General features: G+C 46.1%; 1 protein-coding gene across 1 annotated transcript; it reads left to right on the forward strand.

The window, feature by feature from the left end:
• The first annotated feature begins 1,798 nt into the window (after window positions 1–1,798).
• LOC133376103 (uncharacterized) lies at window positions 1,799–24,659 on the forward strand. Its single transcript, XM_061607510.1, has 18 exons — window positions 1,799–1,929; window positions 2,570–2,706; window positions 3,667–3,800; window positions 3,965–4,081; window positions 4,329–4,408; window positions 5,062–5,164; window positions 6,282–6,386; window positions 13,108–13,256; window positions 19,166–19,300; window positions 19,943–20,079; window positions 21,036–21,169; window positions 21,334–21,450; window positions 21,698–21,777; window positions 22,429–22,531; window positions 23,168–23,251; window positions 23,649–23,753; window positions 24,103–24,166; window positions 24,631–24,659. Exons 1-18 carry the CDS (start codon window positions 1,799–1,801, stop codon window positions 24,657–24,659), a joined length of 1,944 nt encoding a protein of 647 aa, XP_061463494.1.
• Window positions 24,660–26,127: the final 1,468 nt, after the last annotated feature.

Genomic DNA, 26,127 nt, shown 5'->3' on the forward strand with positions numbered 1-26,127 from the left:
AGTTAATTACCTTGCATATGCTGCTGTTGCTTCTATGGCTGTAACGGAGTGAGGTTAAAGATAAGTGAAATGCAAATAGGAAAAAAACAACACAAAAGGCAGTAACACTTTCCTAAATGCAATACCATACCAACCACAACAAGATTCCTATGAGTAAGGCAGAAAACTAAGCATCTCACAACCAGTCAGGATTCCTAACCAAAAACCAAAAATACGATAAATGAAGAAATATTTATATAAGCATGACTATCAAATGTATTTATTATTTACACAAACTGTAAAGATATTTATAGTGCAATCCTAGGTTTATTTATTCAGAAGCAAGTCCCAGCGTATTCAGTGGGGCTTACTCAAACAGGGACAGAAATGCAACTTCAAATGATAAGCAACTTCATTCACACAACCCAAAATTCCGAATCATGCCACTTTACGCTGTTTTGCAACTGTTTATACTTGTTTTTATGGTTATTGGATTTTAAATGGCTTTATTTCTTGTTGTGAGCTGCCTTGGTTTCCAACCCTACCTCACAGGGGTGTTGGAAAGACTCCATACACGCACACGCACACACTGCAGATGTATAAATACATACAGCCCATATAATCGTTTATTATCAAACCAGTTGGACATTGCAGAAAAATCAGTATTAGTTTTTAAAAAATCAGTATTAGTTTCCTACAGAGAATAAAAACTGTAATACCTAAGTAAGCCCTGCCTACTTGTTTTAAAATAGGACTGGAGGGCACAAACACAATTCTTTTTTACATTCACTCCAAAGTCCCATTGATTTTCAGCACATTCATAACCATGTCTACTCAAAAGTAAGTCCTATTGAATTCAATGGGATTTACTCTGGGCATATGGGATTAGCATTGCTTTTACAAAAAGCAAGTATTGGGAAGGTTTTCAAAACACTGCCCAATATCTGACTCCTGCACACAAGAGGAAAAAAAACTGAAATGTATATACTTACCCAATTTATGAGATTTCCAGATAAACAGGGGGTGAAACCACCATTTTGTTTTCTAGAAACTGCCTAAGGTCAATGAAACTAAAACACAATCCCTGATTGGCTGCAATCCTGAACGGGCGGGGTTAAAGCTACGAAGTGCTATACAGTACTGTTTAAAGAAAGATTTAACAGTCGGGGGGCGGCAGCTGACGTTTTTATGTATATCTCGAGAACCGGACCACCTACAAACTTAATTTTTTTTTAAATTAAAGCTGAGAATCCGGGCCACCTAAAGGGCTAGCCGGGCGCCAGGTGGCATGTGCACGTTTATGCCTATCAAGATTCTGCTGCGATCTTCTGTTGTAGTGCATCCTATGCATGCTTACTCAGAAGCAAATACCGATCCTGTAGATGGTAAAGTACTCTTTATACTGCTGAAAAAAATATGTTTAGTGAATTCCTGATGTGAGATAAGCAGGAAAAGGAAACTGTGCTCAGAACTTGAAATGGGGTTTAGCTATTGCCTGAGGGTCAACAGATCTTGTGAATCACTTATTGGCTGGACACCTGAAAGGGCCGGGATTAGAGCAGCCGGTACGGAACAGAAGTTGCAGGGGGCACGGCTGACCTTTTGGTTTATATCTTTTGAACCAGATCACCTAGAAAGTTATTTTTTTAAAAAAAATGAAAGCTAAGAGTTGTAGTTCAAAAACGGAACTTTTCCAAGCTCTGCCTGAGACACAGCTGTTGGAAGGTGTGAGTTTTCTAGGGTATATAAAGGGAGGTTGGGATGGTCTTCCTTTAGAAATGTGGCTTAATGGAGAATAACATGATTGGTCATTAGAGAAATGGAGACAGGGAAAGAAAGAGAGACAGTGAAGCAAGCTGGCAGACAAGACCTCAGGTGCCTCCCAGCTCTGAAGCAGCAGCCAGGCTCTGCAGGAACAATGCCCACTGTCAGGGCAGGTGGCTTGCCAAGGTAACACTGAGCCACTCTCCTTTGTTGCACCTCTTGCTGCTGGTATAAAAGCTGCCAAGCTGAGGTGTCCAGCGTGGGTTTAGTGGAGGTGGTGTGGAGGAGAGTAGGAGGAGTTAGAGAGAGCAGAGAGAAGAGTTTGGCTTTGATTTGATTTCTATTTTCATTTTTCTTTCTTTCCGTTTCTTTTTAATTTGTCATCCGAGAGGTTTAAACATGGAGAAAATGTAAGTAGGGTTTCTTCTACTTTTCTTCAAATCCTGGGGGGAGCACCCGGGGTCCCTCACGTGGCCTGCATCCCTGGAGGATACAAAGGCAGCGGTCCTCCTGCTCTGTAGAGTCCAGACGTACCTTAATGGTCCATACAAGGCCTGCCGCCACCATCTCCTGAGCTGCAGAGAGCAGGAGGACTCTCCTCTAAGTCTTCTTTGAGTACATCCATTATTATTATCTATTATTCATTTATTTATTTATTATTACATTTATACCCCGCCTTTTTTTCCATGATAGAAACCCAAGGCGGCTTACATATGGTTCCCAGGCGGTCTCCCATCCAGGCACTGACCAGTGCTGGGCTCGAAGAGCCCCCTACCCCAACGCTTCTGGCTGCAGGCCTGAATTGGTCCTCTCTCGTTTCTTTCAGGTTTAAATGCCTGCGGAGTCTCCGGGCGCGCACCAGCAAGGTTGTCCCTTTAGGGGAGGCTTCCCCCAAGAGGTGGAAGTGCCCGTGCCTAAAATGGAGAAGGAATCGGATTGCGGCAGTACGCAAAGCCAAGCCAGGTGAGGCTGCCTCTGTCAGCAGGTGTGCCCTTTTTGTGGGGAGGGAGAAGGTGAGGATGGTGTGGGAGAATCTGTGAGGAGGGCAACCTGGTGATCATGAAAAGCCCTGCTAGGTCAGACCAAAGACCCCTGTAGTCCAGCAGCCTGTTCCCACCATGGTTAAACCCGGTGCTGCAGGGACAAAGCCCACAACGGAACCCATTCCGGGAGCCCTCTCTCACTTGATATTCCCAACAACTGCTCCTATTTAGAGGCACACTGTCTCTTCTTCTGGGGGGAATGCACCGCCACCTCGACTAGGAGCCATCCATGGCCTTCTCCTCCCTGAATTCCTGTAGTCCTCTTCACCAGCAGCCACCATCCCCACATCTAGTGGGAGGGAGCTCCATCCTTGAGCGATGCAGTGCTGTGTGAGGAAGGAGCCCTTCCTCTTCTGTGTCCTGAAGCTGCCACCCTTCTGCTTCACCGGATGTCCCCACTGGGCTCAAGCATTATGAGAGGGGGAGAAAACGCTCTCCCTGTCCACTCCAGGCACCGTTTTATATGCCTCCTGCCTTACAACACAGAAAAAAGGCATGACACCTGAAAGAAACGTGGGGTGGTGGTGGTGGAGGAGGGTGTCAAATGTGAAAAAGAGGAGGAGTTGGATGCCCTGGCCCAAGGGAAGGCCTTCGAGTGAGATGAAGATGTGAGGGGAAGGTGGCAGGCAGGCAGGCAGGCAGGGAGGGAGCATAGGGGGCCATCTGGAGCTCAGCCAGGAGATGGTGAGGTCCCTCCCCAGCAAAGGGTCTGAGGAGGAGCATCAGGAGTGAAGGGATGGAAGCCATGGAGAGCTTTGAAAGGGTTGGGGACAGAGTGGAGAGATGGAACAGAAAAAGTGGAAAGATCAACACAAAGATGTTAGAATAACGCAGGTGAGGAATGAACCTTTCCTCACAACTTGTCCTCTTTCCATTGCAGAACCGCTGGCGGATAATGCTGCCTCCTTGCCTGAGGTTAGTATCGTAGGGAGCAGAAGTGGAGGGCGGGCACAAAAGCTCTTGGCGCAGGAGCTTGCAGAACCGCAGGTGGATAACGCTGCCCCCTTGCCTGAGGTTAGTATCGTAGGGAGCAGAAGTGGAGGGCGGGCACAAAAGCTCTTGGTGCAGGAGTTTGCCTCCTCCTCCCCCAAACCCATTCTGGACGTTTGCTCCCCTGGGACCCGGCAGACCCCCATTGGAACCAACGTGTTCTTCCTTGACTATTCTTCCAATTTCAGGAAGTCACCCCGCAGGAGTACTTCCTTTTCTGCGTCACCTCCACCTGCAGAGACACCCGGGCGAGCGGCCAGGATACTGTCCCATACGACAAAGAGTTGGTAGCTCAGACCATTGTGGTGAGTGGGATGCAGGCAGGGTGAGCAATCCTGCGGGGAGGTGGGCAGGAGGAGGTCTGGGGATGGGTTGTGGGTCAAGTTCTGTGGAAGGGACCCTTTTGGGACCAGCAAAGGGGAGGACTTTGCAGGCATTTCGAAGGGAAATTCCTATTTCAAGTGAAGTCAGTCCCTGAGGTTGGGGCTGGAGCAGCCCTCCCGAATCCATGGGACACCGACTTGACCCTTCTGTTCCTTGATCTCTTCTCAGGACATCGTCGACAAGCATGATGATTTCCTGGACCCCTCCAGCATACTGAGAATGTCTATGGAGGCCATTTTTTATCTCAGGTGTGCTGTTGACAGGGGATGGGATGGAGATATTTATTCACAGTCATAGTAGTAGTCAGAGCCAGCAGGGAGGCAGGATGGGGCAAAGGACTGGGCAGCTTTTATGCTTTTGGGGCCAGACCAGCCCTCTTGGCTTGTGATCCTTCCTTGTGGAGAGGAATACCTTAAAGGGGCAGCAGGCCTCTGACTTGGAAGCTAGAATTGAAGGGCTCTGTAGGGGATCCCTAGCACGAAGGGGGTTGGTTCCTCGGGTGATGTGGAGGCTTTGAGGACACAGACCCTGGAGGTCCATGTCCAACTTGAGGGTCTCTATCTCAAGAGCCCCAGATCTGCTGGGCTTGGCTGTGGGTCAGGACTGATCCTGACTCTGGTCCTGGGCTGGTGTCTGTTCTCTCTGCCTCCAATGCCAGTCCTTTGAGATGCCTCGGATGGCTAACTCTGGGGGCAGAGGGAGCAAACACCAGTCCAGGCCCCTCCTCATCTTGGTGTGAGGCATAGCCCAGGCTTCTTCTTCTTGTGGGGGGGTAGGGATATCTCAGTATGCAAATATGTAAGAGAGGCATGGGGGGGGCTTGGGGCTCCCAACACCCCCTGTTGACTGTCCACAGGTCTTTGGGGAAATCCACCTCATCTTTCCTCCTCTATCCTGCCAGTTTAATGAAGCCTCTGTTTTCCACACAAATGAAAAGAACGATTATCCAGGGAATATTCTATTCGATCTATGAATTGATTGAATTTACTGAGGATGACAACGAGGTAAATTCTTTGTTGTTCGATCATTTTTCTTGCGTTTTGATTTCTATATATCTCCTGAGAGTTTCCAGAACTGTTTATATACAATGATTTTTTAAAAACTGTGCTCCACATTTAAAAGAAAGTATGCCCTATTCAAAGCCGCTAAGTATTTACAAGAAACATCAGGATTATTAATGAAAACAGATTAAACAAGAAATTTAAAACATTTAAAACACAGTCAAAACTGCTGCTTACTAAAAAGAGAGAAGAGCATATCAATATCGATATGCTTGGATAGGTTTGCTTAACCAGAAATTATTTCAGCAGCCCCTGAAAGGGATACAACAAAGGCACCACTTGATGTCAATAGACAAGGTGTTCCAAAGAGTAGGTGTTGCGCTGCCACCCAAAAGAGCAATTTCCAAGCACAGGACAAGTATTAGGGAGCACTTTAGCCATGCCAGTTCCGCAGATGGAAGCCCTTGAGTGGACTCAGTTAGTGAAGATGGTTCTCAGTCTGGCCCCTCTCTCTGTTCTGCCAGGTTCCTTGAGTATCGCCGTTGCTAAAAAATCGATTGTCTTTCTTTTTTCCCCTTCCACATCATCTCCCGCCTGAATCTACGGATCCACCTCGATGAAAACTGTCTTCGCCATCAGGATCTGCAGGCGATTTTTGAGTTGATGCTGAGGGGCCTCCTATCGGAGGCCCCCTCCCTTGAAACTTTATCAAGCATAATTGAAGTAAGTGTGCTGGGAGGGTATGTGTCACTGAAGCAGAGCCTGGTAGGGAGGCATCACCCCCCCTACACACCTTTTCTCAGCAGAATTACCCACCAGGCACCCCTCGGGCCCCTTCCCTTTCGGCAGGCAAGCTGAACACCCTGCCACACTGTGCCACGTGTCTGGCAACATGCTGCAGAGTAGCCTTGAGCATGATGTGCAAGGCCAGGCACCCAAGCTTACTGGGTGGGGCACCCGGGGGAAGGCCCCAGTGCAGATTTTGGACTGGGCCATGTCAGAGAAGGCAGTCCTTTCAGATGGGTTGGGATCTCCCTCGACTAGTGGGGGAAATGCCTTGGTGACTGGTGGTGGCAGCCTGTCTGGTCCCCTGATGCTGAGCTGCTCTTTCCTCCCACAGGACCTGCGCATTTACATAGAGGGAAAGGACAAAAAAGAAAGGGACCTGGCGGCCAGTAGCCTCCAATGGCTGCTGGCCGACGCACTCACATTCCCAGACCTGACCGTAAGTATCTCACCTTTATGTGTTGATTTAGAGTACTTGTACTCTATGGCCCCAAGAGGGTCTCAAAGCAGCTTACGAAAGATGAGAACCTTCCAGCCTGCTCTCTGGGACACAGGGTCTCCCTGTGGGTCCAGAATGGGACCCAGATGATGGAGGTGGCATTCTTTGCCCTCTGCTTTGGAGCTGCCCTTCAACCTCTGCCCACGAGGCGGCAGAGCTCACAAAGGCTCTCTCAGGCAAGGAGTGGCACTGAGGAGCTGAATCTCCCTTAGTCCTGCTTTGGGGTACCCACACTTTGATTTTTGGGATTGGAAAAAGGACCTGATGTAGCATTTTCTTCTCTCTACAGCTGGAGTCTGTGAGAACCATCATCCCTCCCGAGTTGTCCTGGCTCTGCTCCCGAACCAGTGAAGGTAAGATCTCCATCCTGGAAGCAGACAGCCAAGCCACAGGCCTCACTTTCCACCCGAAAGACATCGCCTGTAGCCTCTTTGGGGCATGAGGGTGCCCCAACTCTTAGCCATAACACCAGCTGACCTCTCAAATTGTGGGGTCTGGAAATGCCAGCCCTCCTGCCCCGAGGCCAAAAAAATTGGGGTGGGGTGGGGTGGGGGGGACAGGACGGAGTGGCAGCTGCCGGCTGCTGTGGTAATGCCCTCCCTCAGTAGTGAAGACCAACGACTGTAGCAGGAGGGGACCAGATGATCTGAGAAGGGAGAGGATGATGGGGGTGGGTGAATGGCAGCCCCATTGGTCCCAACCAAGATATGGGCCCCCATCAGCTGCTCAAGCATGCCGGATACTGGCTCTGGATCTGCAAAGTCCACTAAAGTGGCCATAATTAAGACTCACTTCTGTTCCCTTCTTTCCTTTCCAGAAGAGCTGGTGATAGAAGATCTGGAATAGAAACAATCAAAATGCTTTCTGGACAGCGAGGGAGGGAGGGAGCACCGTTTGTTGCTTTGTGTATGTTCCTTGGACTGTTTTGTTGTAAAGATATATTGTATTTTCACGTTTTAAATTTATCAATAAAGTCCATTTTGACTGACTTTCCATTTGTCGTCATGTGTTGTACCAGATTACTTGTACCCCAATGCTGTTGTCTGCCGCCTTTCGCAGTGGGGATGAACACTAATATATGGGGTGCTGGGGACCGGTTTGAGAGGGCCCTCGGCAAGGGGTTCTCCAGAGGGGACCAGGGATGCAGCCTTGCAGACCCTTCCTGACAGACTAACGGGGCAGGGGTGCTGGATCCCAGCTGCAATGGTGTCTCTAAGAACGTCATGGCCAAAACAGAGGCAGTGGGCTTTGGCAGGGAGAGCGGCAGCAACACCTCTCAGGCCTGGCTGGCTTTGACAGGAGGAGCACTAGGCAATCCAGCTGTCCTCTTACTTTGCCCACAGAATGCCTCTGGGCTAGGCATGGGGGAGAAATTCTATTCAGTTTGCATTTCGACCTGAATTTATGAAATCCACACTTTCCGAAACAACTTGAGAACTGAGCCATTTTTTGAAATTCGGTTATCCGAACACACACACACACAGAACTCTAAGTGGTTTACAAATGAGATGAAAATTATCAATCAAAGTTAAAAACATGTAATTAAAAACATTTTGTAAGCAAAACAGGCCAAAAATATTAAAACACATCAGCATCTATGTGTCTAAACGGGCTCACCGAAAGAAAGAAAAAAGTTTTAAGCAGATGCTGAAAAGAATAGAGCGAAGATGCCTGCCTAATGTAAAGGGGCGGGGAGTTCCAAAGAGTAGGTGCTGCCACACTCAAAGAATTGTTCCTTACAAGTGCGGAATGAGTATTATGTGGCGCCTCTAACAGTGCCTGTTTCACTGTGTTGAAGGCCTTTGTTGTTAATCTTCAGTAGGGCTCCAACATACAGATTAAAAATGGCTGCTGCAAAGCTCTCCTCCCTGAGTTCTCCCAGCTCCAAGAAGCATTTCCTCTGTTAGCTCAATTAAAGTACTTTTAAAGAGAAAGTGTTCCTTTCTAAGGTGTGTAAGCCCCTTTTATGAACAAAATACACCCAAAATAATGGGACAGAAACCTGGGGGGAAGAAATGCAAATATCTCAGCACAGGTCTCTAGGCAACTGGGGGAAGGTGTAGTATTCTGAGTAGTTTAAGTATGTTGCCACCTAATGGCCAAAGGGCAGATATATTGCTATAGCAAAGGGAGACTGAGCATGCTCCAGTTTGCTGGCTGGAACTGTTCCTAAAATGGCTGCCAGGCAAAGATCTTGATGAAAACAGAACAAGATAAACACAGTAATCTGTTAGCATTCCTGGTGTGGTCTCCATAGATTACAGAAGGGATTCTCATGCTCTGATGACCTCTTTGTAGTGGCAGTGCAAGAAACCATTTTTTGCCGGAACTTAAGAACACTGTTGTACCACTATCAATTTTGTCTGGTCATTTCAGGGGGGCTCAGCCCACCCAACCTTAGTCTTGGGGGGGGTTGAGCCCCCCCTGTTCTGGGGTCCATGGGTTGGCCACTTTGAGAACAGAATGCTAACCTAGATGAGCCACTGGCAAGATCCAGCAGGCCTCTTCTTATGATCTTATATTCTCCCTTGTCTAGCCCACTCAGAGTGAGTACCTTGATTCCAGTGTGTCACTTCTCAATATTCTTTTCTGTTTTCCCCCTTGGGTCCAGTTCAGCAGCAGGGGGAGTGTTTAGAAGGGAGTGCCCGTGTGGACGCACCACAAATGTTCCTACTATCACCTCTGCATCCATTCTAGGTGCAGATATCCTTCTTCCTTAAAACCCAGCGAAAGTAGGAACCCAATGCAAGACTAATCGTTCGAAAGAAGGTTATTGATAACAGAAAAAATAGAAGCAAACACAAGAACTCACTCTCAACACTTCTCAGCAAGCAAAGTAAACTTCGTACTCATCACAAACACTAAAAGACAGCAAGGATCCTTGAGCCACCTTTCCTTCCCCCAAGTGGACAACATACGTCTCTAGGTTTCAGAGTAGGCTGACGGCAACAATTTGTCCCCAAGTTCCCAATTAAATACTCTCTTCTCCCCACTTCCAGTAAACTCCTACCCCGCTAATTAACTATTAATTTTATGCTCATTTTCCTGCATTGATTGGATCTTACTCTTCTTAGAACACACCCCTCTACCAAGATGTCTACCCATTTCCACATAGTTTGTTTATCCCACATGACACAAATGTTCCTCTTTTTGTGGAAAATCCTGTGGTTTTTACCTTCTTTTCAGGGGAGAGGGGGCTTTTTCTAACCATACTGTCAATCATTGTTGTCCAAAGGTGACCTTTTATTTATTTATTTATTTATTTATTATTTTATTTATATCCCACCCTTCCTCCCAGCAAGAGCCTAGGACGGCAAACAAAAGCACTAAAAACACTTTAAAACATTATAAAAACAGACCTTAAAATACATTAAAACAACTTTAAAAACTTTAAAGCTTTAATGACATCTTTTATAAGGGTTAAAAATATATTGTTTTAAAAAAAACATATTAAACTGTTCCAGCACAGACGCAGACTGGATAAGGTCTGAACTGAAAAGGCTTGTTGAAAGCAGAAAGTCTTCAATAGGCGCCAAAAAGATAACAGAGATGGTGCCTGTCTAATATTTAATGGGAGGGAATTCCACAGGGTAGGTACCACCACACTAAAGGTCCGTTTCCTGTGTTGTGCAGAACGGACCTCCTGATAAGATGGTATCTGCAGGAGGCCCCACCTGCAGAGTGCAGTGATTGACTGGGTATATAAGGGGTAAGACGGTCATTCAGGTAGCCTGGGCCCAAGCTGTACAAGGCTTTGTACACCAAAACTAGAACCTTGAACTTGGACCGGTAGCAAATGGGCACCCAGTGCAATTCTTTCAGCAGCGGGGTGACATGTTGGCGATACCCTGCCCCAGTGAGCAATCTCACCACCGCATTTTGCACCAGCTGCAACCTCTGAACCAACCTCAAGGGTAGCCCCACATAGAGTGCATTACAGTAATTCAGCCTGGAGATTACCAGTGTGTGAACAACAGTGGTCAGGCTATCCTGTTCCAGAAATGGCTGCAGCTGTCTTACTAGCCAAAGCTGGTAAAAGCTACTCTTAGCCACTGAGGTCACCTGAGCCTCTAGTGACAAAGATGGATCCAGGAGTACCCCCAGACGACAAACCTGCTCTTTCAGAGGGAGTACGACCCCATCCAAAGCAGGCAACTGACCAATTATCTGAACTTGGGAACCACCAACCCACAGTGCCTCCGTCTTGCTAGGATTCAGATTCAATTTATTGGCCCTCATCCAGCCCACCACCAAGTTCAGGCAGTGGCCAAGGGCTTGCACAGCCTCTCCCAGTTAGATGTTATGGAGAAATAGAGCTGGGTATCATCAGTATACTGCTGACACCTCGCCCCAAATCTCCTGATGACCGCTCCCAAGGGCTTCATATAGATGTTAAACAGCATGGGGGACAAGATGATACCCTGTGGCACCCCACAGCACAACTGCCAGGGGGCCGAAAGACAGTCGTCCAACTCTATTCTCTGAGAGCGACCTTGGAGATAGGATCGGAACCACTGTAAAACAATGCCTCCAATACCCATCTCACCGAGTTGGCCCAGAAGGATACCATGGTCAATGGTATCAAAAACCACTGAGAGATCAAGTAAGAACAACAGGGTCTCACTCCCCCTGACCTCCCGATAAAGGTCATCCATCAGGGCGACCAAGGCCGATTCAGTCCCATAACCAGGCCTGAACCCAGACTGGGATGGGTCAAGATAATCTGTTTCATCCAAGAGTACTTGCAATTGCTGCGCCACAACCCTCTCAATCACCTTCCCTAAAAAGGGGGTATTTGCAACTGGTCAGTAGTTGTCACAAACCAATGGGTCAGGAGTGGTCGGATCACCATCTCTTTCAAGGCTGCTGCAATCATTCGCTCCCACGATGCATTGACCACACCCTAGATCCACTTGGATCCCTCAACAAGCTTTAATAAGCCAAGAAGGGCGACGGTCGAGAGGACACGTTGCTGGCTGCATCGTCGCAAGCACCTTGTCTCCGTCATCAAACCGCATCAACTCAAACCGTTCCCAAGAAGTTACAGCAGACGTTGCACTGGACACTTCATTGGGGACTACAGTAGATGTGGATGGGGCATCAAGACAGCTACAAAGGCGAGCAACTTTACCCTTGCAAACAATTCACAGTGGGCCTCCGAAGGGTCTAAAACTCCATTTCTTGGAGTTGATGTCAACAGACCCCTGACAATACGGAAAAGCTCTACTGGACTGCTACTTGAGGATGTGATGGAGGCAGAGAAGTGGGCCTTCTTTGCCGCCCTCACCGCCACACAGTAGACACAGTTATGATGTTTTATTCATGCCCGATCAGCCTCACCTTCTTTATTAAAGCCTTATCTGATGCTATATTTGCCTTGTCCTTATGATAACCTATAAGCTATACGTAAATAAACCTTAGATCAATGATTTGATTTAAACTATACCTTATATTAACTCTTGTTTCAACATTTTATAGTATTTATCAGCTTACACATGCTTATTGGAATAGCATCCTCATTTTAACTTGCTAGGGACAATAATAGGATGGTCTTTGCAACCCTCCAACAGTGCAGAGACATTTAATATTACTGCTAACTAATCCTTCATTTGGTCTTTATTAAATGTTCATCCATGGTCTCCACAATTTCTATCAATTACCTGAAATCTCCTTCTTACCCTATGCCTTAGTTGCAAGCATCCACAATCTCTGATTCCCCCTTGAAATTATTTAAACTAAAACACTATAACATCGAACTCCTTTACTATTTAACTAGAAAGGATCACACTCCACTATCTCTATCTATTAGACTTCTAGTATACCTCAGGTTCTTCATCCTCCTTGGAGACGCCCTTAAATGTAATATACAAAAGCCCAGAAACTTTTATTCAAATTGTACACTATTAACACCAATAGATAAAAGCTCACATTCACTTTAACCTTAAGAACTCATTTATTGTAAATCTGAAGTAAAGAAGTTAGTTCTCTGTTCTTGTGGTTATGTCTTTTGGATATAACTGGATGCCAGCTGATACTGTAATCCAACGGTACTTTCCATATCATGGCTCAAAGTCCTCTTTGCCTTCTGATTGTTAAAGTTCATTCTAATCCATCCATTTGAATGTGCCTTAACGAGAGCCGGTGTGGTGTAGTGGTTAAGGTGTTGGACTACGAGCTGGGAGACCAGGGTTTGAATCCCCACATAGTCATGAAGCTCACTGAGTGACCTTGGGCCGGTTACTGCCTCTCAGCCTCAAGTTGGAATCGACTTGAAGGCAGTGCATTTTTATATTTTAAAACCCTTTAACCTTATGCTTATCAATGCAGGATAGTAAATTCAATTTCAAAGCAAACTAATAATTGCTACAGATTAATGAACAATGCAACTGCCAAAAGGGGCATTAGACTAGCATCCTGTTGAACCTATGCATGATATTGGAAATCAGAACTGAAGTTGTATTTCATCAATTATTTTGAAGCACAATTGAAATCTAATTCAGGCTATCTCTTTATTAAAGATTTATGAATTTTATTTACTTAATTTTGTATGTAGTATACATATGTATATTGAGAGCAATCATTATGTTAGTCTTAAAATATGCAACTATTTGGCATGCATATAAACTATGCCTTTAGCTTCTTGTTGTTCTGTTCTCTGTAGGAGGAAGATCTGCAGGAGATGGAAGAGTCAGCTAAGAAAATGGAAACTCTGTTTGGTCAGTTCTTTGATCAGGTTATTGTGAATGACGATTTACAGGAGGCTTGCATGCAGCTACTGTCCACTGTGCACCAAGCACAGGATGAACCTCAGTGGGTCCCATCCAGATGGATATGCTCAGAAAATCAGCTGTAATTCTCAGGCCTAGGCAGTTTAAGAAAGATTATAGTTCATGCTTTACTGCAACAATAATAAATGCTGGGATTGCTAGAGAGAATATATCATTTTTTTCAAGGAATTTAGAGAGGATTAGTCAAAAAGCTATTGCAAAATGTAGTATTTGTCTGGTGTGGCATTCTTAAGCATTGTACATTCAGTAACATTAATTCTGTACCAAAAATTGCTTCATTATAGTATAAGAATATAATTTGTTAAGAAAAATAAAAGAATATATTTTGTTGCATTTGTCTGAGCCAGTTGTATTAATCTAATCATACTGTCTTTTGACTTTGGGGGCATTTTGATTGTGTCCTTTCTTGAGCAAAGTAAAATTTCAAGGAACCTTCAAATTAATTCTCCAGTAATTTTGAGGTGGGGCAGTCTTTGTTATTGATTGATGGCAGTGTTAACTATCAATAATTATTCTACTTCTCTGCTAACGTGTCAGAGCCAATGGAGAACCGACAGCAAGGTTCTGGTTTGACGTGTACCTGAGCTCTTGTGACACCATTTGAATTTTACTTCAGCACCTTACATCTTTTGTGGGTGAGAGGTGCCATTTCAGGCAGTGGCTTGGGCTATGGTGTTGTTGGACCCTAACACCAAAGACTGAAGTCAAGAAGACAGCTATTCCTCACCTGGCTTGACCTTCCACACTTGGCTTTTCTCCTGCCGGAACAGGAAAGCAGTTGATGCTGAAGCAAAGGCGGCTGGCAAGCACCACTAATACTGTATTCTGCCACACATCTTCTCCTTCAGGCTGGGGGACAAGCAAAGCAGCTACTCATGTCACTCGGTCACACCCTGTGGCACTACACAGACCCTTACAACTGGCAGACACCATTTTTAATACTGAGGAGGCCAGAAATGGTGATTATTCTCCTCACTCATATAATTTGGGGGCCACTACCCCACTCTTATTCATTGGCTTTTTGCCTCTTCAGCAGCCACACAATAGCACCTAGTAGCAACTAGAGTCCACAGATGCCCAGAGTGCAGTAATCTGAAGTACCCCAAAAGGGTTCCATGAGGATTCTCTTTTTTTAACTTTTTTTAACCTAACCATTGTTTCTTTCTGGCAGCATGCCTGCTCCTGACAGCTCCCCCCCCCCCAAGTGCCTGACAGAGGCAAAGTGGCCACTTTGGAGAGGGATGGCTATTCTAAGGTCCCTTCCAGGTGACCTGTTTATTGTTTGCTGTTTATTGACCATTCATTCTGATTTGTGTGTGGGAAAGTTATACGACATTCCATCAACCAAGTGTTATTCCAGTGCATTTCCTCATCATTTACCTCAAAAGGTCCATTTTTAAAGCAAGTTTATTGCATGAGAGCACAAAATCTAATTGCACAGCCTGAATTTGCCAGTATGTGATTGAATCCATCCCAAAATAACACCAGTATGGAAGCCCTCAGTCTCTTCTCTCTTAAGCAAGCAGTTCCCTTTTCCTCAAATCAGGCACAGGGTTGGAGTGTTGTAGGAGCCAAATGGCAAAACAGAAGCCCAGCAGTTCAAGTAAACATAACTTGAAAGACGGGAGTTACAAGTCTGTCTCTTTTCCTGGGCAGGTGGCCCATCCCTCCAAATCTTGAGATAAGGAACAGCTTTGCTGCACAACAGCTGAGGTATATTAGACATAAAGAACTTGAGGGTCCTTAAAGGGGAGATGTGCCAGAGATAGGGTTTCCCACCAAGTCCATCTTTTTGAATTAACTCTAGTCATCTTCATAGGGGATTTTTGTGTGCAAATAGCTTCCTAATACGCTTCAGCAACATCCCATTCTCCCTGAAGACTGGTTTTTCTGTTCCTAAATCCATTGAGGAACAAATGAAAGATCAGCAACTTATGGAACGCCCACTTTAGACCAAAATATAGGTCTGATAAAGAGGAAGATTGCCCTGTAAACTTTCCAAAGCTGAGTAGTTTCAGATTACTTTTATGTGAATTATGCTCACTTCTCAACAGACATATGATTAACAGTGAAACAGACTGCCTTGGAGGATAGTGAACTCTTCTTTGAGGTTTTTAAGCAGATCTAGCTGGCCACCTATTAGGGATGCTGTAGCTGTGGATTTTCTGCATTGGCAGGGGCTTAGACTAGATCACCTTTGAGGTTCCTTCCAACTGTACAATTCTGATTTGTGGTTGAGTTGAAGAGACCCACTGTAATTCCCAGCCTGACACTGCATGCCTGGAGATGCAGAAATCCAGTGAGATTTGCTGGATAGTGTGTTGGTCATTTCTTAGAGAGCCCTGGGTACAGATCCTTACTCTAGCAGGATGCTTTTGGGTGGTCTTGATAAAACAATTATCTTCTAGTCTTGAATAACTCTTGTGTTGCAAGGACACAGGTATTTTAAAGAACATAATCAGAACAGCATGCTATTTGATCTTCAAATGGACATTGTGTAGCTAGTTGCACTTGCTCAGGGGACGGCTGTCCCTATGGAATACTGTAAAGCAGAATATTTCCCTTAAAAGTCTTACAGGCTTTGACTATATCACAAAAGTTTTCTTCTTTATTTTGCTCCCACCCATTTTTTTAACCAGGGCTCTGTTACAGACATAAAGTGGAAAGCTGACCTTACATCTTTGTATGCTCTTGCTAACCCTATATTAGCACACTTCTCAACCTTTATATAGAGAAAGACATAAGAAGATCCTGTTGGATCAGGTCAGTGGCCCATCTAGTACTAGCCTGTTCTCACAGAGGCCAACCAGATGCCTATGGGAAACCCAGAATCAGGATCTGAGTGCAACAGGAATCTTCCTTCCTGTCGTTTCAGAAGCATACTGCCTCCAGTCATGGAGACAGCCATTGTGGCTAGTAGCTATTTATACCCCCAAAAAGACAAATGCATAACTAGAGGTTAAGGCTATCTTTGCATTAATATCTGTTCCCAACCAGACTCATTGGAGGAATACCCAGAAGAGAATGTAACACTCTTTAGGTTATAAAACTTGGTTATAAATCACTTCAGGACTTTTTTAGTGGAAAGTGGTACTGTATACAAATTTAACACAACTAAACTAATGTTGCAGTGCAACATGATACAGGTTTACTGAAGAAGTCCCACTGAGTTTAACAGCATCTATTTCCAGGTAAGTATGTACAGGATTGTACCCTAAGTAGGGTTGCAATATTCCAGTTCCACAAATCCGGGCAGGTTAATTTGCATATTATGCAAATTATTTGCATATTATGCAAATTATTTGCATGTTAATATTTGGATTGTCCAGTTGTTTTGTTTTTGTGCCTAGGAATTACCACCAAAAACTGGGGAAAGATGTGAGAAATCTTTTTTTTTAAAGCAACATTTTTAGCCTTAAATGCCTAGACTCTAGTTTCCAACACTATGGAGTATTGATTGATTGATTAAGAGAATTTATATCCTGCCCTTTTGCTGTTAAAAACAGAGCTCAGCACAGCTTACAAATATAATAAAAACAATAAAAATACACAATCAATATAAAACATAATAAAAACACAAAATAGCAACAAACAAAGTAAGTCAGGGCAGCAGTACGGTTAACCATATACGATATATTTCAAAGTTGTGGTGGGTGGAGAAAAACAAGAAGCCAAAATGTTAGGAAAAGGAGTCTTTCACACAACATGCTCAGTTGTAAATACCATTGCAGCAAGCTTTACAAGTTCCTCCAGTATTCCACTGGTGCAGGCACTCAGACATTCAAAGTATCTGTATGTTTCTTAGGTTTTATAAAAGCAGAGCTTTGCTTAACTCAAAATTTCTTCTCCCTTTGATCAACCACATCTACACAGGTTCCACCTCCATACTCAAAATGAAACTGGGCCTGGAAGTGTGCAACAACCCCACACATACCTTGCTAATTAGATTACCAATGGCAGGATGTCTGTCTTATCGACTACTCTCCTGCTCCGCCCCCCCCCCCCCCCCGGGCATCATAAAAGACCCAGTCCTGGGCTCAGAAAGAAAATAAATATCTGGTCCTCTTCAAAGTATTGATAAGCCTCTTGTTTTAATTGAAATAATAATTATAAATTCTTGTTCTTATCACTAATGGGAGTTAATTACCTTGCATATGCTGCTGTTGCTTCTATGGCTGTAACGGAGTGAGGTTAAAGATAAGTGAAATGCAAATAGGAAAAAAACAACACAAAAGGCAGTAACACTTTCCTAAATGCAATACCATACCAACCACAACAAGATTCCTATGAGTAAGGCAGAAAACTAAGCATCTCACAACCAGTCAGGATTCCTAACCAAAAACCAAAAATACGATAAATGAAGAAATATTTATATAAGCATGACTATCAAATGTATTTATTATTTACACAAACTGTAAAGATATTTATAGTGCAATCCTAGGTTTATTTATTCAGAAGCAAGTCCCAGCGTATTCAGTGGGGCTTACTCAAACAGGGACAGAAATGCAACTTCAAATGATAAGCAACTTCATTCACACAACCCAAAATTCCGAATCATGCCACTTTACGCTGTTTTGCAACTGTTTATACTTGTTTTTATGGTTATTGGATTTTAAATGGCTTTATTTCTTGTTGTGAGCTGCCTTGGTTTCCAACCCTACCTCACAGGGGTGTTGGAAAGACTCCATACACGCACACGCACACACTGCAGATGTATAAATACATACAGCCCATATAATCGTTTATTATCAAACCAGTTGGTCATTGCAGAAAAATCAGTATTAGTTTTTAAAAAATCAGTATTAGTTTCCTACAGAGAATAAAAACTGTAATACCTAAGTAAGCCCTGCCTACTTGTTTTAAAATAGGACTGGAGGGCACAAACACAATTCTTTTTTACATTCACTCCAAAGTCCCATTGATTTTCAGCACATTCATAACCATGTCTACTCAAAAGTAAGTCCTATTGAATTCAATGGGATTTACTCTGGGCATATGGGATTAGCATTGCTTTTACAAAAAGCAAGTATTGGGAAGGTTTTCAAAACACTGCCCAATATCTGACTCCTGCACACAAGAGGAAAAAAAACTGAAATGTATATACTTACCCAATTTATGAGATTTCCAGATAAACAGGGGGTGAAACCACCATTTTGTTTTCTAGAAACTGCCTAAGGTCAATGAAACTAAAACACAATCCCTGATTGGCTGCAATCCTGAATGGGCGGGGTTAAAGCTACGAAGTGCTATACAGTACTGTTTAAAGAAAGATTTAACAGTCGGGGGGCGGCAGCTGACGTTTTTATGTATATCTCGAGAACCGGACCACCTACAAACTTAATTTTTTTTTAAATTAAAGCTGAGAATCCGGGCCACCTAAAGGGCTAGCCGGGCGCCAGGTGGCATGTGCACGTTTATGCCTATCAAGATTCTGCTGCGATCTTCTGTTGTAGTGCATCCTATGCATGCTTACTCAGAAGCAAATACCGATCCTGTAGATGGTAAAGTACTCTTTATACTGCTGAAAAAAATATGTTTAGTGAATTCCTGATGTGAGATAAGCAGGAAAAGGAAACTGTGCTCAGAACTTGAAATGGGGTTTAGCTATTGCCTGAGGGTCAACAGATCTTGTGAATCACTTATTGGCTGGACACCTGAAAGGGCCGGGATTAGAGCAGCCGGTACGGAACAGAAGTTGCAGGGGGCACGGCTGACCTTTTGGTTTATATCTTTTGAACCAGATCACCTAGAAAGTTATTTTTTTTTAAAAAATGAAAGCTAAGAGTTGTAGTTCAAAAACGGAACTTTTCCAAGCTCTGCCTGAGACACAGCTGTTGGAAGGTGTGAGTTTTCTAGGGTATATAAAGGGAGGTTGGGATGGTCTTCCTTTAGAAATGTGGCTTAATGGAGAATAACATGATTGGTCATTAGAGAAATGGAGACAGGGAAAGAAAGAGAGACAGTGAAGCAAGCTGGCAGACAAGACCTCAGGTGCCTCCCAGCTCTGAAGCAGCAGCCAGGCTCTGCAGGAACAATGCCCACTGTCAGGGCAGGTGGCTTGCCAAGGTAACACTGAGCCACTCTCCTTTGTTGCACCTCTTGCTGCTGGTATAAAAGCTGCCAAGCTGAGGTGTCCAGCGTGGGTTTAGTGGAGGTGGTGTGGAGGAGAGTAGGAGGAGTTAGAGAGAGCAGAGAGAAGAGTTTGGCTTTGATTTGATTTCTATTTTCATTTTTCTTTCTTTCCGTTTCTTTTTAATTTGTCATCCGAGAGGTTTAAACATGGAGAAAATGTAAGTAGGGTTTCTTCTACTTTTCTTCAAATCCTGGGGGGAGCACCCGGGGTCCCTCACGTGGCCTGCATCCCTGGAGGATACAAAGGCAGCGGTCCTCCTGCTCTGTAGAGTCCAGACGTACCTTAATGGTCCATACAAGGCCTGCCGCCACCATCTCCTGAGCTGCAGAGAGCAGGAGGACTCTCCTCTAAGTCTTCTTTGAGTACATCCATTATTATTATCTATTATTCATTTATTTATTTATTATTACATTTATACCCCGCCTTTTTTTCCATGATAGAAACCCAAGGCGGCTTACATATGGTTCCCAGGCGGTCTCCCATCCAGGCACTGACCAGTGCTGGGCTCGAAGAGCCCCCTACCCCAACGCTTCTGGCTGCAGGCCTGAATTGGTCCTCTCTCTTGTTTCTTTCAGGTTTAAATGCCTGCGGAGTCTCCTGGCGCGCACCAGCAAGGTTGTCCCTTTAGGGGAGGCTTCCCCCAAGAGGTGGAAGTGCCCGTGCCTAAAATGGAGAAGGAATCGGGTTGCGGCAGTACGCAAAGCCAAGCCAGGTGAGGCTGCCTCTGTCAGCAGGTGTGCCCTTTTTGTGGGGAGGGAGAAGGTGAGGATGGCGTGGGAGAATCTGTGAGGAGGGCAACCTGGTGATCATGAAAAGCCCTGCTAGGTCAGACCAAAGACCCCTGTAGTCCAGCAGCCTGTTCCCACCATGGTTAAACCCGGTGCTGCAGGGACAAAGCCCACAACGGAACCCATTCCGGGAGCCCTCTCTCACTTGATATTCCCAACAACTGCTCCTATTTAGAGGCACACTGTCTCTTCTTCTGGGGGGAATGCACCGCCACCTCGACTAGGAGCCATCAATGGCCTTCTCCTCCCTGAATTCCTGTAGTCCTCTTCACCAGCAGCCACCATCCCCACATCTAGTGGGAGGGAGCTCCATCCTTGAGCGATGCAGTGCTGTGTGAGGAAGGAGCCCTTCCTCTTCTGTGTCCTGAAGCTGCCACCCTTCTGCTTCACCGGATGTCCCCACTGGGCTCAAGCATTATGAGAGGGGGAGAAAACGCTCTCCCTGTCCACTCCAGGCACCGTTTTATATGCCTCCTGCCTTACAACACAGAAAAAAGGCATGACACCTGAAAGAAACGCGGGGTGGTGGTGGTGGAGGAGGGTGTCAAATGTGAAAAAGAGGAGGAGTTGGATGCCCTGGCCCAAGGGAAGGCCTTCGAGTGAGATGAAGATGTGAGGGGAAGGTGGCAGGCAGGCAGGCAGGGAGGGAGCATAGGGGGCCATCTGGAGCTCAGCCAGGAGATGGTGAGGTCCCTCCCCAGCAAAGGGTCTGAGGAGGAGCATCAGGAGTGAAGGGATGGAAGCCATGGAGAGCTTTGAAAGGGTTGGGGACAGAGTGGAGAGATGGAACAGAAAAAGTGGAAAGATCAACACAAAGATGTTAGAATAACGCAGGTGAGGAATGAACCTTTCCTCACAACTTGTCCTCTTTCCATTGCAGAACCGCAGGCGGATAATGCTGCCTCCTTGCCTGAGGTTAGTATCGTAGGGAGCAGAAGTGGAGGGCGGGCACAAAAGCTCTTGGCGCAGGAGCTTGCAGAACCGCAGGTGGATAACGCTGCCCCCTTGCCTGAGGTTAGTATCGTAGGGAGCAGAAGTGGAGGGCGGGCACAAAAGCTCTTGGTGCAGGAGTTTGCCTCCTCCTCCCCCAAACCCATTCTGGACGTTTGCTCCCCTGGGACCCGGCAGACCCCCATTGGAACCAACGTGTTCTTCCTTGACTATTCTTCCAATTTCAGGAAGTCACCCCGCAGGAGTACTTCCTTTTCTGCGTCACCTCCACCTGCAGAGACACCCGGGCGAGCGGCCAGGATACTGTCCCATACGACAAAGAGTTGGTAGCTCAGACCATTGTGGTGAGTGGGATGCAGGCAGGGTGAGCAATCCTGCGGGGAGGTGGGCAGGAGGAGGTCTGGGGATGGGTTGTGGGTCAAGTTCTGTGGAAGGTACCCTTTTGGGACCAGCAAAGGGGAGGACTTTGCAGGCATTTCGAAGGGAAATTCCTATTTCAAGTGAAGTCAGTCCCTGAGGTTGGGGCTGGAGCAGCCCTCCCGAATCCATGGGACACCGACTTGACCCTTCTGTTCCTTGATCTCTTCTCAGGACATCGTCGACAAGCATGATGATTTCCTGGACCCCTCCAGCATACTGAGAATGTCTATGGAGGCCATTTTTTATCTCAGGTGTGCTGTTGACAGGGGATGGGATGGAGATATTTATTCACAGTCATAGTAGTAGTCAGAGCCAGCAGGGAGGCAGGATGGGGCAAAGGACTGGGCAGCTTTTATGCTTTTGGGGCCAGACCAGCCCTCTTGGCTTGTGATCCTTCCTTGTGGAGAGGAATACCTTAAAGGGGCAGCAGGCCTCTGACTTGGAAGCTAGAATTGAAGGGCTCTGTAGGGGATCCCTAGCACGAAGGGGGTTGGTTCCTCGGGTGATGTGGAGGCTTTGAGGACACAGACCCTGGAGGTCCATGTCCAACTTGAGGGTCTCTATCTCAAGAGCCCCAGATCTGCTGGGCTTGGCTGTGGGTCAGGCCTGATCCTGACTCTGGTCCTGGGCTGGTGTCTGTTCTCTCTGCCTCCAATGCCAGTCCTTTGAGATGCCTCGGTTGGCTAACTCTGGGGGCAGAGGGAGCAAACACCAGTCCAGGCCCCTCCTCATCTTGGTGTGAGGCATAGCCCAGGCTTCTTCTTCTTGGGGGGGGAGGGATATCTCAGTATGCAAATATGTAAGAGAGGCATGGGGGGGGCTTGGGGCTCCCAACACCCCCTGTTGACTGTCCACAGGTCTTTGGGGAAATCCACCTCATCTTTCCTCCTCTATCCTGCCAGTTTAATGAAGCCTCTGTTTTCCACACAAATGAAAAGAACGATTATCCAGGGAATATTCTATTCGATCTATGAATTGATTGAATTTACTGAGGATGACAACGAGGTAAATTCTTTGTTGTTCGATCATTTTTCTTGCGTTTTGATTTCTATATATCTCCTGAGAGTTTCCAGAACTGTTTATATACAATGATTTTTTAAAAACTGTGCTCCACATTTAAAAGAAAGTATGCCCTATTCAAAGCCGCTAAGTATTTACAAGAAACATCAGGATTATTAATGAAAACAGATTAAACAAGAAATTTAAAACATTTAAAACACAGTCAAAACTGCTGCTTACTAAAAAGAGAGAAGAGCATATCAATATCGATATGCTTGGATAGGTTTGCTTAACCAGAAATTATTTCAGCAGCCCCTGAAAGGGATACAACAAAGGCACCACTTGATGTCAATAGACAAGGTGTTCCAAAGAGTAGGTGTTGCGCTGCCACCCAAAAGAGCAATTTCCAAGCACAGGACAAGTATTAGGGAGCACTTTAGCCATGCCAGTTCCGCAGATGGAAGCCCTTGAGTGGACTCTGTTAGTGAAGATGGTTCTCAGTCTGGCCCCTCTCTCTGTTCTGCCAGGTTCCTTGAGTATCGCCGTTGCTAAAAAATCGATTGTCTTTCTTTTTTCCCCTTCCACATCATCTCCCGCCTGAATCTACGGATCCACCTCGATGAAAACTGTCTTCGCCATCAGGATCTCCAGGCGATTTTTGAGTTGATGCTGAGGGGCCTCCTATCGGAGGCCCCCTCCCTTGAAACTTTATCAAGCATAATTGAAGTAAGTGTGCTGGGAGGGTATGTGTCACTGAAGCAGAGCCTGGTAGGGAGGCATCACCCCCCCTACACACCTTTTCTCAGCAGAAGTACCCACCAGGCACCCCTCGGGCCCCTTCCCTTTCGGCAGGCAAGCTGAACACCCTGCCACACTGTGCCACGTGTCTGGCAACATGCTGCAGAGTAGCCTTGAGCATGATGTGCAAGGCCAGGCACCCAAGCTTACTGGGTGGGGCACCCGGGGGAAGGCCCCAGTGCAGATTTTGGACTGGGCCATGTCAGAGAAGGCAGTCCTTTCAGATGGGTTGGGATCTCCCTCGACTAGTGGGGGAAATGCCTTGGTGACTGGTGGTGGCAGCCTGTCTGGTCCCCTGATGCTGAACTGCTCTTTCCTCCCACAGGACCTGCGCATTTACATAGAGGGAAAGGACAAAAAAGAAAGGGACCTGGCGGCCAGTAGCCTCCAATGGCTGCTGGCCGACGCACTCACATTCCCAGACCTGACCGTAAGTATCTCACCTTTATGTGTTGATTTAGAGTACTTGTACTCTATGGCCCCAAGAGGGTCTCAAAGCAGCTTACGAAAGATGAGAACCTTCCAGCCTGCTCTCTGGGACACAGGGTCTCCCTGTGGGTCCAGAATGGGACCCAGATGATGGAGGTGGCATTCTTTGCCCTCTGCTTTGGAGCTGCCCTTCAACCTCTGCCCACGAGGCGGCAGAGCTCACAAAGGCTCTCTCAGGCAAGGAGTGGCACTGAGGAGCTGAATCTCCCTTAGTCCTGCTTTGGGGTACCCACACTTTGATTTTTGGGATTGGAAAAAGGACCTGATGTAGCATTTTCTTCTCTCTACAGCTGGAGTCTGTGAGAACCATCATCCCTCCCGAGTTGTCCTGGCTCTGCTCCCGAACCAGTGAAGGTAAGATCTCCATCCTGGAAGCAGACAGCCAAGCCACAGGCCTCACTTTCCACCCGAAAGACATCGCCTGTAGCCTCTTTGGGGCATGAGGGTGCCCCAACTCTTAGCCATAACACCAGCTGACCTCTCAAATTGTGGGGTCTGGAAATGCCAGCCCTCCTGCCCCGAGGCCAAAAAAATTGGGGTGGGGTGGGGTGGGGGGGACAGGACGGAGTGGCAGCTGCCGGCTGCTGTGGTAATGCCCTCCCTCAGTAGTGAAGACCAACGACTGTAGCAGGAGGGGACCAGATGATCTGAGAAGGGAGAGGATGATGGGGGTGGGTGAATGGCAGCCCCATTGGTCCCAACCAAGATATGGGCCCCCATCAGCTGCTCAAGCATGCCGGATACTGGCTCTGGATCTGCAAAGTCCACTAAAGTGGCCATAATTAAGACTCACTTCTGTTCCCTTCTTTCCTTTCCAGAAGAGCTGGTGATAGAAAATCTGGAATAGAAAGAATCAAAATGCTTTCTGGACAGCGAGGGAGGGAGGGAGCACCGTTTGTTGCTTTGTGTATGTTCCTTGGACTGTTTTGTTGTAAAGATATATTGTATTTTCACGTTCTAAATTTATCAATAAAGTCCATTTTGACTGACTTTCCATTTGTCGTCATGTGTTGTACCAGATTACTTGTACCCCAATGCTGTTGTCTGCCGCCTTTCGCAGTGGGGATGAACACTAATATATGGGGTGCTGGGGACCGGTTTGAGAGGGCCCTCGGCAAGGGGTTCTCCAGAGGGGACCAGGGATGCAGCCTTGCAGACCCTTCCTGACAGACTAACGGGGCAGGGGTGCTGGATCCCAGCTGCAATGGTGTCTCTAAGAACGTCATGGCCAAAACAGAGGCAGTGGGCTTTGGCAGGGAGAGCGGCAGCAACACCTCTCAGGCCTGGCTGGCTTTGACAGGAGGAGCACTAGGCAATCCAGCTGTCCTCTTACTTTGCCCACAGAATGCCTCTGGGCTAGGCATGGGGGAGAAATTCTATTCAGTTTGCATTTCGACCTGAATTTATGAAATCCACACTTTCCGAAACAACTTGAGAACTGAGCCATTTTTTGAAATTCGGTTATCCGAACACACACACACACAGAACTCTAAGTGGTTTACAAATGAGATGAAAATTATCAATCAAAGTTAAAAACATGTAATTAAAAACATTTTGTAAGCAAAACAGGCCAAAAATATTAAAACACATCAGCATCTATGTGTCTAAACGTGCTCACCGAAAGAAAGAAAAAAGTTTTAAGCAGATGCTGAAAAGAATAGAGCGAAGATGCCTGCCTAATGTAAAGGGGCGGGGAGTTCCAAAGAGTAGGTGCTGCCACACTCAAAGAATTGTTCCTTACAAGTGCGGAATGAGTATTATGTGGCGCCTCTAACAGTGCCTGTTTCACTGTGTTGAAGGCCTTTGTTGTTAATCTTCAGTAGGGCTCCAACATACAGATTAAAAATGGCTGCTGCAAAGCTCTCCTCCCTGAGTTCTCCCAGCTCCAAGAAGCATTTCCTCTGTTAGCTCAATTAAAGTACTTTTAAAGAGAAAGTGTTCCTTTCTAAGGTGTGTAAGCCCCTTTTATGAACAAAATACACCCAAAATAATGGGACAGAAACCTGGGGGGAAGAAATGCAAATATCTCAGCACAGGTCTCTAGGCAACTGGGGGAAGGTGTAGTATTCTGAGTAGTTTAAGTATGTTGCCACCTAATGGCCAAAGGGCAGATATATTGCTATAGCAAAGGGAGACTGAGCATGCTCCAGTTTGCTGGCTGGAACTGTTCCTAAAATGGCTGCCAGGCAAAGATCTTGATGAAAACAGAACAAGATAAACACAGTAATCTGTTAGCATTCCTGGTGTGGTCTCCATAGATTACAGAAGGGATTCTCATGCTCTGATGACCTCTTTGTAGTGGCAGTGCAAGAAAC

The sequence above is a fragment of the Rhineura floridana genome, chromosome 2 (assembly GCF_030035675.1).
Source record: "Rhineura floridana isolate rRhiFlo1 chromosome 2, rRhiFlo1.hap2, whole genome shotgun sequence".
Lineage (NCBI taxonomy): Eukaryota > Metazoa > Chordata > Lepidosauria > Squamata > Rhineuridae > Rhineura > Rhineura floridana.

Coding starts and splice junctions, on each gene's coding strand:
- LOC133376103 (XM_061607510.1), top strand. CDS start 1,799: ATGGAGACAGGGAAAGAAAGAGAGACAGTGAAGCAAGCTGGCAGACAA. Junction 3,801..3,964: donor ACGCTGCCCCCTTGCCTGAG/GTTAGTATCGTA, acceptor TTCCAATTTCAG/GAAGTCACCCCGCAGGAGTA. Junction 6,387..13,107: donor TCACATTCCCAGACCTGACC/GTAAGTATCTCA, acceptor TGTTCTCTGTAG/GAGGAAGATCTGCAGGAGAT.